Below are 13839 nucleotides of genomic sequence, written 5' to 3' on the forward strand. Positions count from 1 at the left end.
TTCTAATTTGTTTGGCCTTGTTTGCAATTGTATTTTCTACTCCTTCACTACCAACTGAATCTTGTGGATTAATAATATTAAATATGATAGTTCCTTAAGATGTAAAAGATGACTAACTGTTAAGGAAAACCTGCACATAGGGGTGAAATTACCCCATACCCCGCATCCTCTCTCACCCATGATCCACAAGGATTGGTGCAGTGATAAATCTAAACCATTCCAGAAACATCAGAAGTTTCTTGTGTGGGGAGGGGAGACTTAGGCTTACACATTTTAATAGGCTGTGTGTAGACATACTACTATAATGCTCTATCCTTTTCACCTCTTTTACATTCTGAACTTTAACTGAAAACTCCATTGTCGTTATATCACGAATTTTCATTGCCATGGCTTCATTTGCATTTACCCTTAGTCAATTTCTAAACCTCTGACCCTTTTCTTTATAATGTTCCAGAAAATCTAATTTTCCCATTGATATTATCTGCAAATAAACATTGGTTAGGACGTTAGCCCACAGGATTTTTTTTTTTTTTGTTTTGGCTATGTAATTATTTTAGGAGGTTATAAACTACCAATAAAAACAATAATTAATTTTAGGATCTCTTGAATCAGGTTTTAATTGCATATTGCATTTATCGATATTGACCTTAGTTATCTCAGTTATCATGCAGTCATCTCAGGAAAATATTATAAGTAATCTAAGTAAAGTCTTCAGGAAAATGTGGCCAATATCTTTTTTTTATGTTGGGCTTTAGTTTTATTCTCTAAGAACTTTGTCCGACGTAATTGCTACTGCTACGCGAAGTTTGAGTTATCTACTGTACCTGAGAATATACAAAGTTGAATATTTGAATTTGTCAGCCATAAGTGTCCTCTCTAAATTATTCTTGATGAGAATATGTTTCACAATCTCCACGGTTGGTGTAGTGAAAGTAAAATTTACCAGCAATCTGGGTATCATAAGTGAGGTGAAGCCAACCTGCCCTGGATGTATCTCATGGCTTCTTTTCTTTGCCTGAATCCAACCCTATATTTATTGTCACATAGGGGTGAAATTACCCCATACCCCGCATCTTCTATCACCCATGATTCACAAGGATTGGTGCAGTGATAAGTCTAAGCAATTCCAGAAACATCAGAAGTTTCTTGTGGGGGGGGACTTAGGCTTACACATTCTCGTAGGTTATGTGTAGACATGCTACTATAATGCTCTATCTTTTTCACCTCTTTTACATTCTGAACTTTAACTGAAAACTGCATTGTCGTTATATTACGAGTTTTCATTGCCATGGCTTCATTTCCAGTCAAAAGGAGCTCATCATCTCTTCATGAGAAGGCCAGACCAGTTTTGAAGCTTACAAATCCATAAGTTATTAAACCGCTCTTAAATCTGAGATTAGTTTACCTCCTGGCATGTGCTTCTTTTGCTTCTTCAGTTGCATCGATGTTGCATGGCCTTCTCATGAAGTTGCATGGCCAAATTCTAATGTTTTTAGTCTCTTATTTCTATATCCGACAGCTCGTTGTATTACCTACGATTTTGTGGCACGTATCTGATTTAACCCTCTGTTGGCATCTTCAAGAGCATGAAATGTCCTTTCAGTGTGGCATGGGACTGTCATTTCTTTTCCAGCTTCAAACGTCTGGGGGTTTTTTATGGGCTATCAAATCTATAGATAGCTATTGATCATTTTCTTTATTGTTTTATTATTCATCTTTGTACCTTGGTTACATATTTATAATGCCTATTTGCCTTTTTTTGAAAATTTTTTTCTTTTTTTAACATTTTTTTCTTACAATAAGTTCTATTTCAATTTTGAGTTGGCTGTAAATGGCTATAGTGATGACAGTGGTCAAATATGATTCTGAAATATTGGTGCTCTGATAGTGGATGAAGATTTGTTCGATTTTTTCCAGAGAAATCGCCCTCGGATTGTTCTGGGTACCCGTCTGACTGACCGTATTTCAAACAGTAGGCTGTACGAAAAGCGTGGTTAAATCCCGCTTTCTAGGGCTGTAATGCGAGAAGGGTTTAGATGGCTAGAGCACGTTCTGCGAATGAAGGATAACAGATTGCCGAAGATTGTTCTCTTCGACCAATTGTCAAGGGCTAAACGGAAAGCAGGTCCTTCGCGGTTGGGATGGGAGGATGTCATAAAGAAAGGATGTCATAATTTAAGGGAAATAGGAACTTTTGGGGAGGGTGTAAAGAGGGATCCTTTAAATAGATTGGGATGCAGGAGGAGTATGCGTAGCTGTGTTGGCCTTGGGCGGCTGGGTGCTGTGGTAGTTGTTAGTAGTAGTAGTAGTGGTGTAAATGGGTGGTGTTATATGCATTTTTTTTTTCTCTGATTTGATTGTAATTTAGGATGATTTCGACTTTCTTTTTTTTCGGATCTTTTGAGTCCCCTATGGCCCAATGGTTAATATGGAATCCGTGTTATTATTCTATACTTGATTACTATTCTTGTTTATTATTCGACTTATTTTACATTTTGTCTTTCCTCTTTCTATGCTTTCGAGCCTTGGAGCCCACTCGGGGGGGGGGGGGGGCTGTGTGTGTGTGTGTGTGTGTGTGTGTGTGTGTGACTATTTTGTGTTTTTTTTTTTTGTTGTACACATTTTTGATAAAGTACTGAACTTAATGAAATGGATAATATATATGTAAGTAAGTTGGTAAGCATGGTAATATATATATATATATATATATATATATATATATATATATATATATATATATATATATATATATATATATATATATATATATATATATATATATTATGTATATACGGTTTATAGTATATAGTATAGTGTGTATAAAGTAGTATAGTATGTACGGATCACATTGAAATTTTTAGTTTATTAGTTATTTATTTTTAATTATAGGTTTTTCTTAGTAAGTTATTTACTTAGTTGAATTTTCTTTTATTCGTTAATAACTGTTATTATTTTATTTGTTAATATGACCTTGTAGCTTTTCTTCCAGTAAACATCATATCATTAAATAGTTTTTAGACAATGTAATATTTTTAGTTGGTAAATTCTGGTCGGTCTTCTGCGTCTAACAAATTGGAGGACACGTCCCCCTACATAGCGGCCAGATTTATTCGAAGAAATGTACCATACAATTTCAGACTTGGAGATGGAAAAGAATATAATGGCTTTGTTAATAAGCGGCTTGAAAATGGGAAGATCTACAGAGTTTTTCTGAGAGCGGTTGTTGACACACCTCAGAAGGTACTTATACTCTATGGTGGAGATTGTCCATCCTTTTTCTCCGTTTTTTTTTTTTTTTTTTCTTGTTTTTCTTTCTTTCTTTTTTTTTTACTCCGTGAACATTTCAGGACTGAGACGGTGAGTAGTTGCCTTAAATATTTAAATAAGTCTAAAATATGGCTGAGTTCTCTCTACATCGCGCTTATTATTAGTTTTGATATTATGGAAACTGACAAGTATTTTATGATCTTGCCTTTATGCAAAGCTTGTTTTTTATGTCAAGCGAAATTCGCTTTGCTGTAAAGTTATTTTGAAAAGAAGAAAGCCTATACCTTTTATTATTTTCAGTTTAAATTTACAACTTTATATAATCAATCTTAAAATCAGATAGGTATTGTTGAATTTTGTTGCTTAAAACTGTGAAGAAAAAATCGTTAAAGAAACTGTTGCTATTCTAGCCAAAAAGCCTCTTGGACGACAGGTATGTAAAAAGAAAACAATGTAACGCATCCCTTATTTGTAAGGACCGAAAAAAAGTGTTTTTCCTCTCCCCTGATAAGTCCCCTACCCCGTCCCGTAAGAAAAAAAAATCTTAAAGTTTCAACTCAGTGTCCGAGCCGTGAGACAAAACAAAGTAACTAAACAACGTCTTATAAATTGCCACCTTTTAATGAAACTTACACTTTTGTAAGGGGACCCCACCCCGCCTTTTCTACCTCTGTGCCTTTAGGCAGGTAAATCTAATAGTAAAAATTTTCCCAAGTGAGGGGGCATTATTAACCCTAGCTCCACCCCCTTCCCTAGCATCAATAATAAAGGCGTAGCTCAAGAATATTTCTAGGAATCAAGAGTAATTAGATTTCAATTTCTACCCCGTACCCCATAACTTTGTCTATATTTATCTGAAAGATAACGGAGAAATGGGTGATTTGGGCTTTGAAATGTGCTCTTTTAGGCCTATGGAATGATAAATTCAAGAACCTTTTCTCGGAAATGGGTAATTTGGGCATTGAAATGTGCTCTTTTAGGCCTATGGAATGATAAATTTAAGAACCTTTTCTCTGAAATGGGTAATTTGGGCATTGAAATGTGCTCTTTCAGGCCTATGACATGATAAGTTCAAAATCTTTTCGCTGAACTTGGTAATTTGGGCATTGAAATTTGCTCCTTTAGGCATATAGAATGATAAATTCAAGAACCTATTCTTTAGTTAATTCAATATAGTAATTTTAGCTGATCAAGTGAAGCAGAGCTCTTCAGTATTGATAAACAATATTATAAAAATATTTGATAATGAAAAAACAGGGGTGGTGAAGGGGGCTGGGTTGAAGTGGATCTATTTAGGCCTATGGAATGATAAATTCAAGAACTTATTCTTTAGTTAGTTCAACATAGTAATTTCAGCTGATCAAGTGAAGCAGAACTCTGCAGTATTGATAAACAATATTATAAAAAAATATTTACTAGTGAAAAAACAGGGGTGGTTTTAGGGGGGGGAGGGCTGGAGTGGATCTTTTTTGCACGTCTGAAATATGCTTTGTTTAAAAATTGTCATTATTGGTACCTTTTTCGCATTTATTGACTATCAGTTTCTCCCTCACTCACCTTTCAACTGTTAGGGACTGTTTCCAGTCTCTATAATGAAGTATAGCTACTTGCCTTTAGTCAAAAACAAAACGCACACTCATTTATTAAAATCCAAAGAGCAGTTGACGGAACTGATCACCGCTCTCGGGGGAACTTGTACTATGCGCTTTATATCCCCCATAGCATCGCGTTATAGTTTTCAGATGTAACTACCGGGTAGCTGCATCTCACTGTCACCAACATTGCCAATGCTGTACAATTGTACCGTCTATTGTAGGTTGTTCAGGATATGTAATTTTTTCATATTTGAGAGTTTGTGCTTAAATTGAAGTATGGCTTTACCTACTAATTCTTAAAATAATTAAAGACATTTATTTTCATTAAATTTATTCATTTATTAATCGTTCTTTTTCTATTTTTATTGTTTCTAGCTCAATTTTATTTTTGTATTCTATTATTCATATTTATTCTACTGTTATATTTTTTGGTACTATTTAGAAGCCCTGGTACAATGTGGTACATTTTAAAAATTTCTGTACAGTACAGACTTCTCTGTCATTTTGGTTTTGCTTCATAACTCAGATATCTATTTAAGTTTTAGTTTATTGAAAATTTTCTTCTTCTTCTGGCAAATGTTAACCTGCTGTTCGGATGACACAAATGTTCTATTAAGATTCAATGTTAGTCAATACTGATAAAGTTTATTTTACAGCGTTGGCAACGCTGACTGTCACCCACAATCATCTATAGTAGATTATTTAGGATCTTGAAATATGATTATTTTTTTTTTCTTTTTTGTATTTGAGATTCTTTTTGTATTTGCGACCCTAACTACCGGGTAGCTGCATGTCACTGTCACCAGCATTGCCAACGCAGTACAATTGTACCGTCTATTTTAGGTTGTTCAGGACTTGAAATGTATTTTTTTTTTTGTATTTGAGGGTTTGTGCTTAAATTGGTGCATGGTTTTACCCACTAATTCTTGAAATAATTAAAGAAATTTGTTTCATTACATTTATTTGATTTATTAATTGTTATTTTTCTATTTTTGTTGTCATTATTTTAGAAGCATGCCTTAGCAAGCTTAGCTTTGGTGTATTGCTGATTTTTTTTTAAAGTATTTTATTAATCAGGCACATTAGAAGGCTTTCTCTTGGGCGGGGAGTAATTTTGAAAATTTTTAGGGAAAAGAGTAACAATAAAACAAAATTATAAGGTAATTTGAAAGGGAAGTTCCCTCAAATTTGCCGACATTTAGGACTTGGGGGAGCCTTAGGGCCTCCGTTTGTCCGTCCCTGGTCAAGAATATTACTTGAAATCTTCAAGCGTAAGTATTCTGGGGTACATTTGTTATAGAAATTTTTTGAGAATGGAATTAATTTTTTTTAAGGCTAAATTTTTTTGGAGCACTTTCATAAGTAATAAAATCCAAATTTCCAACTTTTGTCAGAAATAAATAAAAATTTGTTAAACTGAATAGTAAAAAGTATCATTATTAGAATAAATATAGTATTAATACGAGGCACATTATAGTGAATACAAAATTGTCTTTCATTCCTAAAATTAATGTTTCTTGTTGCTAAATATATTTTTCGGCAAATTGTCACTTGTCGTCAAATTCGGCGCATAATGGCTAAAATCAAAAAGAAATCCGTATACATGCACAAAACAATCAAAACTGGTCTTTGATCTTAGTTGCGATCTGGATTGGTCAGAAGCAGAGGTGCCATCCCTAGTGATTTATCACGATTTATAATAATTTTTTATATTACCGAAAGAAAGAATCAATAAATCAGCACATTAAATCATTAGACCATTGAAGAAAATCACTAAACAAACCAAACAATGACTTCAAATCTAGTAATTTTCATTTTAACCTGGTGGCAACCCTGGTCAGAAGCAACTGATCCATGCATTTGAATTTCCTGCGGCATATTTTTCTTTCTGTTTTTCTCTTATTTTATGTCAATTTCTTTAGCACCAAGCCACCAAGATACTTAAGGCATGGTATACAACTGGTCAGCCATTTATTTACCTCAATTAATTTGATCTAATTATGTTTATTTATTGCTTAATTACTAATTACCACTTTTACCACTAGTCAACCAACTATTATTTTTCTTCCTATAGTTGTACCTGATTGACCTTTTGTAAATTTCCTTAGCTTTTCGCCCCAGTTCTTATTTTTTTCTATGTTTTCCATCTTCTGAAATAACCTCAAATCCTTTTTGGGTCTGAATGACACAGGAAAGCAATGAAAATAAAAGAAAAGATTAAGACGTTAAAAACAAGTCTTAACTTCTTTTGTTCAACAACTAATTATATGATTATGTATACTTTCCAAGAGCCAATTATCAGTAATTGTAACTACGATGAATCAACTACATAATGTTAATTTTAAAACATAAGTTAGCAGAAAAATAAATCAATTCATTTTTACCATTGCATGCTTAGAAGGAATTACAGTGTTAGCCCCTTTGTTAATTATGAATATTCAAGTCGTTAAATTTGTATATATCCTCCTTAAAAATTCTTGTGTTTTTTGCTTTCTAAAATAAACACATCTTCATCTCCAACAATTCCTAGGTCGTTTTGTTACTCGTCTCCTAGGACATGTCTTTTATCTCGTGTCTTAGGTTATTCATTTATTTTGAGGAAACGACGCTAAAATCCTCCTAAATCCTCGGCTGCTCCACTTTGGGAGCAGATGGTAATATTTTTTATACCTTGATAGTAATTAACTATTTCATAATATTTTATAGGTTAACAATGTTCTCTTCATTTAATAAAATATGTGGATGTATGGATGTAATCATTTTTTGTAGAATAACAGCCCCAGTTCCCCTCGGAATTTGTTATGAAATCAATGTAAATATAAATATGTAAAAACGAGTCAAGAAGCAAGGCCATATGAAATTTATGGAAAGAAACTAATTTTCGGCCTACAATAAGTATGTTTCAGAAATCTGACGTCTATAAATTTCTTGTTGTTTCTATTTGTTCAAATTTTAGCCCCCTCCCTATCCCTTCCTCTCAGTGTAATAAGTCTCTTTGCGTGCCTCTCCGTAGATGTCAGATAATATCATTTAGTTAATTACCTTTCATCACTTTGTTAACGAGTAAGATTATTATTCCAAGAATAATCTTCACCGGGAGTTAACTCATTTTTCGAGGGGATGTTAATCAGTATTCTTATGTTAATCATTTGTGATATGATTAACAAACTCATCATTCAATACTGCCTTTATAATATGCATCTTATGTACGATAATGTTTTTTCACGCCCATACAGCTTGTCTCCATGGTACAATTTCTATTTTAGCATCTTGATACATCAAGTCAGATGTCGGAACCATTATCGTTGGACATGAAGGAAGCTCCCCCTGGAGAACCTCCCCAGAGGCCAAACCCCCAGGTGCCCTTAGACTCTACTATTATCCCTTTGAGTAGGGATCACTCGGAAGCAGGAATTTTCTGGATAATGGTACCAATTTTTGGCGCCCTTGCATTAGGTCTTCTTGTAACGATGTTGTTTGTCTGCATTAAAAGGTAATAGGAATTCATTAATGTATAGATTGGATTTTCATCATGTTAAGAGTCTCGTTAAAAAACTAAATAAGCCATAGAAACATCAAACGAAGGGAAACACATTTTGAGGTTTTAACAGGAAATATCCTGATCTAAGCGAAGATTCTGAGACACGGCTTATGATACCACAAATAATATTATATTGTAATACATTTTTTAAGCTGGGAAAGCATTACGCTGCTTTTTAATTAAACTATTGTCCCTAAATATTTTATATTTTGAATTAGTTTCTATTATAGCTCCCTAAATGTTATTAACTAGTAAGTAAATAGTTTGTTTACCAAATTACTTTTACATTTATTCCATTTTTTTATATAACGAAAAGGACACAAAAACCACAACAGCTAAAGCTCCGTTTTCGATATACAAAACAAGAATAAACATGAAACATTTCCGCATATATATATATATATATATATATATATATATAAACTTCTTTCAATCTTCTCCTGTATGGGAGGATGAAAAAGGGGCTGAAGGAGGAAGTTTTTTAGGGATTGTATATAAGAGAGGAATGGGTATAATTTACATTGAGTGATAGAAGTATTCTGCTGATTAAGAAATTGGGAAGATGGTGAGTAGAGGTATGACACATAGGAACCATTTTCATTAATTTATTTAGATATTAATTTGGATTTAAGGTGTCCTTGTTTATAAATGTCATGTTGTTGTATTTTTGTGATAACCATGGCCCATAAATGTTTGCAGTTTTAATAAATATCATATCATAATAATCAGTAAGTGACCCTTGTATTGGAAAATATTCCATTTTAACCAATTAAGTTATTCTATTAAGCTGTTTAAAAGACTAGTTAAGCTATTCCTATTACCTAATTTAGATATTTATCGTAAAATTTGGATCATGACATGGTGAGACAACGTTCAAGTGACGTCTCTCTAACTCTTTAGCTTTTCAAAATGTGAATTTAAGCTGCAACCCCCCCCCCCCCTGATTCATTTTTAGTGGTGTTGCGAAGAGAATGCCTCCTTGCAACTATGCTGTTTTTCTTCATTAAATGTAATTCCAATAAGTTATTAATTTATTAAGATTAGGGATGTCAATTGGGAGGGGGGATTTTCCCCTTAGATTCCAACCCCCCTAGATTTTGGAAATTACCGTTTTTAGTATTTTGGTTGAAAGATAAAAAAAAACTTCCAGATTTTGAAAAATAGGTTCTCCTCTACATTTTTGTGTATTGGTACTTCTGAATTGTGATTTATAATACAAATAGCCATGTGCTAAAAGAGAATAAGCTACATTCAAGCACGTATGGAGTGCGATGGGGGCTTCTTGTTCTTACTTCGTCCTTAAATCTCAAGCCTTTCCTTATAATCCGCTGTATCTTTTGTATAAAACTCCTATTTTTGTAGCTTTTGGGCATTTTAACTCTTCTCCAAAATTAATACCTGAAGTTTGTGCTTCGACACATCAGCATCAAGTGAAAAAAAAACTTTTTATTTCAAATCAAAATGTAAGGTTATTGCTTTGATCTTAAGAAATTGAAAGTGAACTTGTTCTTGCCTAAGACAAATGAAAAAAAGAACAGAAAAAAAAGACAATTGAAATGTGTCTATCTGTCTAAAAAAAATTTCACTTAACTGAAATTTAAAGTCCCAATGAAAATATAAGAAATATATTTTCGCTCAGAAAGAAATTCATTCAAAAAGAAATTTTTGGAAGGAAATGAAAAATACAGAGAAATGAAAAAAAAAATTTGAAGGACAATGGAAGTGAAACCCTATTGTTTGAATTGGTTTAGTCGAAACCCGTACAACCATATGAATCTTTTAAAAAATAGGGGAAATCGGGAATTTAGTTCTTAACAAACAAAAAAAAAAAGAAGACTTCCTAATGCAGTTCCGCAGTTTTTAGTAGTAGCAGGTGCCAATTTTAAAGGCAATAAATATGGGCAAAAAAAATCAGGAAATAAGTTAATAGGTTATAACCTCAAACAATTTAAAAAGATGCAATTCTAATATTTTTAAAATAAAATAGTAAGGAAATTAAAATAAATAGAAAATCTGCATAGAAAATAAAATAAAAAGACGAATATTAACCAACCGTTGCTTTTCTCATTATGAAAAATATTACTTATTAAAATGAAGGTGCTATTACTAATTCATTAGTAGGTACTGTTTTAGTGATCAGTAATTTATTAGTATTAGTAACTCATATCGTTTAAGGTCTGAGGATTCCCAGAGAGAACCTCCAACAGGTACGACTCTAGTTCGGCATTGTGGAGGGGACAAGCATGCACGGAGAGGTGTAGCATAAATGGGAGACAGTAACAACGGCAATCAAAGGGGTAAAATTAACCTTGACTGGGCTGCCCACTTAATTGGACAATCTGTCTTGACTTTATTCTACAATTGGCCATGACTTTGACTTTTCCCACAACTATTCCCTCTTTTTAAAGTCAAAAATCAACGGAAAAAATGTAAACCAAGGGATTTGGGCCAGAAAAAAAAATTCAACTGTCTGTGCTTGACAACAAAAAGTGCACTTGAATTAATCCTCAGACCTTATGCGACCTTATAGACCTATAGATCTTATAGACCTCAGACTTATAGACCTCATGTCCTCTTTATATCGCGGGCTAAATGTCGTTTCTAAAATATTTCTACTACTGAAATGATTGCTAAAAATAATTTTCAAAAGTTGTTTTATTTATTTATTTATTATTACCAATAGCGGTAAGCATCAATGCTTGTTGCAAAAACACAAAATCATAATACTAATCTAAAGTAAACTGGCAACGACAAACTAAACAACAAAAGCTTCTAAATAACACGAAACTACACAACAAAAGCGTCTAAATAAAAAGGCGTATTTACTAATACACTCTTAAAAATTCGAACACTCTCTCTCTCGACAACCTCCAAAGGCAAACTATTCCATAGTCTGGCAACTCTACTAACGAAAGATAGTTGACCAATTTTTTTCTGTGGTTTTGAGGGATATAATTTGTAATCATGCTGACGAGTAGAGTGATCATGGTTAAATTTGAACTATAAATTTGGATCAACATCCAAATTAAATTTGAACTATAAATTTGGATCAACATCATCCACTCCTTTAAGTACACGAAACACATTTATAGGGTCACTAAGACGTCTACAGAACTTCAATGACGGGATTTGAAGCCTAGAAAGTGTCTGCAGATAAGAAAGGTGCTGAAGGTATGGGACCATCCTAGTGGTCCTTCTCTGAACCTTTTCTATCCTATGCTCATCTATTAGATTTAATGGAAACCAACCCATATATTATACTCAAGAAGAGGGCGGACCATTGATTTATACAGTAGTAAGAAATTACGAAGGTTAAACTTACTAAAGCTTCTCTTTATAGACGACAAACGATAATTTGAATTCTTTACAATTTCCGAAACATGCTTGTCAATTTTCAATTGGGTATCCAACTAAACGCCATAGGTCACGCACTATTTCGTTAGAGGAAATTCGTATGCCAGACAGCTGATAAGTACGCACAGTTGGGAGTTCACGAGCATAGTGTAGAACAACACACTTAGAAGGGTTGATGAACATGGAATTAGATTCGCACCAATAAGTCAGATAGTCAAGATCCTCCTGTAAAAGTTGCACATCGTTTTGGTCTCGTACTGGTAAATAAAGTTTTACATCTTCCGCGAGCATCTTGATAGTAGAATGCTGAACAGAGAAAGGCAGATCATTAATAAATAAACAAAATAAAATTGGACGCAGGCATTGATTTATACAGTAGTAAGAAATTACGAAGGTTAAATTTACTAAAGCTTCTCTTTATAGACGACAAACGATAATTTGAATTCTTTACAATTTCGAAACATGCTTGTCAAATTTCAATTGGGTATCCAACTAAACGCCATATGTCACGCACTATTTCGTTAGAAGAAATTCGTATGCCAGACAGCTGATAAGTACACACAGGTGGGAGTTCACGAGTATAGTGTAAAACAACACACTTAGAAGGGTTGATGAACATAGAATTAGATTTGCACCAATAAGTCAGATAGTCAAGATCCTCCTGTAAAAGTTGCACATCGTTTTGGTCTTGTACTGGTAGATAAAGTTTTACATCATCCGCGAACATCTTGACAGTAGAATGCTGAACAGAGAAAGGCAGATATAAACAAAATAAAATTGGACCCAGGCAGCTAAGCTGGTGGACTCCGCTTAACATATCAATTGAGGAAGATATAGCTTCATCAATAACAACATGGTAATGTATTTCAGAAGTGGGAGAATTTAAAAGGTGACTCAAAGAATATGGGTAACCATATGAGCGGAACTTAGCGCTAATTTCGACAGGAATAATGACTAACATTATCTTTTGTTTGGTGTTTCATGCCCTATTTTTAGCGTCTTGATTTAAAGAGTCGTGTGCCGAAAGAGGATAAACTATATTCTGGCACGTATGGAGTTTACTGGGGGCTTCTGGTTCTTGTTCTCTCCTGGAATCTCAAACTTTTCGCTATAATTCTTTGGATTTTCCGTACAACACTACTTTTTTTGTGGCTTTTTGGAATTTTATCCGCTTCTTCGAAATTAATTTCTGGATTTTGTGGCTCTTTACATCAGTATCAAGCGGAAAAAATCAAATTTTACTTCAGAAACAAAATATGAGGCTATGACTTTGATCTTAAAAAGTTGAAAGTGAACTTGTTCATGCCCCCACCGAAAAATCTGAAATTTATTTTCTTCCAAAAAGGAATTCGTGAACGAAAATGAAAAATACAGCGAAATGAAAAAAAAATAAAGTGAAGGATAATGGAAATGAAATCCTATTGTTTGAATTAGCGTTGCTTTTTCTCGTTATGAAAAATATTACTCGCTTCACTTCAATTTTGACGGGAACTAGACGCTACTCCGACTCCCCCGGCGTCCATAATTTCGCCAACCGAAGTTTCCTGCGAAGTACGGCTATGTGCAGTGGCTTTGACATGTTGCTGGTTTTTTTTTTTTTTTTTTTTTTTTTTTTTTTTTTTTTTTTTTTTTTTGAGGACATAAATGATAATATTGATCCCCAACAGTTTGGATTTAGATCCGGGCGTAGTACTGTTCATTATTTGGTTGCATTGTTGGATACTATCCTTAAGCACTTAGAAAATAATGGGGCCTATGTTGATGCATTATTTGCAGACATAGTTAAGGCTTTTGATAGTCTTGATCATAATGTAGTTGTGGAAGAAGCAAAGGCTATGGTGCCCGTCCATTTGTTGTACGAATGCCCGCTAGTTTTCTTTTTGAAAGATCTCAGTGTGTCCAACTCCCTGATCATGAGCCATCTGAATTTGTAAATATTTTTTGTGGTTCGCCACAAGGGACTAAATTCGGCCCGCTTTCTTTTCTTATTGTTTTTAACCATATTTTAACAACAATTCGTGAGCGTTTTAAATTTGCTGATGATTTAACTGTTTTATCACTGCGACTAAGTCCTCCGACAAC

At 33.7% G+C, this 13839-nt stretch overlaps 1 protein-coding gene across 1 annotated transcript in view; it reads left to right on the plus strand.

The window, feature by feature from the left end:
• LOC136034306 (tyrosine-protein phosphatase Lar-like) overlaps window positions 1-13839 on the plus strand; it is a gene marked incomplete in the record, with an annotated part of 449438 nt that overhangs the window by 386906 nt on the left and 48693 nt on the right. Inside the window, 2 exon segments of the mRNA XM_065715442.1 lie at window positions 3037-3240; window positions 8129-8355. Of these exon segments, the coding sequence (XP_065571514.1) occupies window positions 3037-3240; window positions 8129-8355 (431 nt within the window).

Source organism: Artemia franciscana, chromosome 13, assembly GCF_032884065.1.
Source record: "Artemia franciscana chromosome 13, ASM3288406v1, whole genome shotgun sequence".
In the NCBI taxonomy this organism is placed as follows: domain Eukaryota; kingdom Metazoa; phylum Arthropoda; class Branchiopoda; order Anostraca; family Artemiidae; genus Artemia; species Artemia franciscana.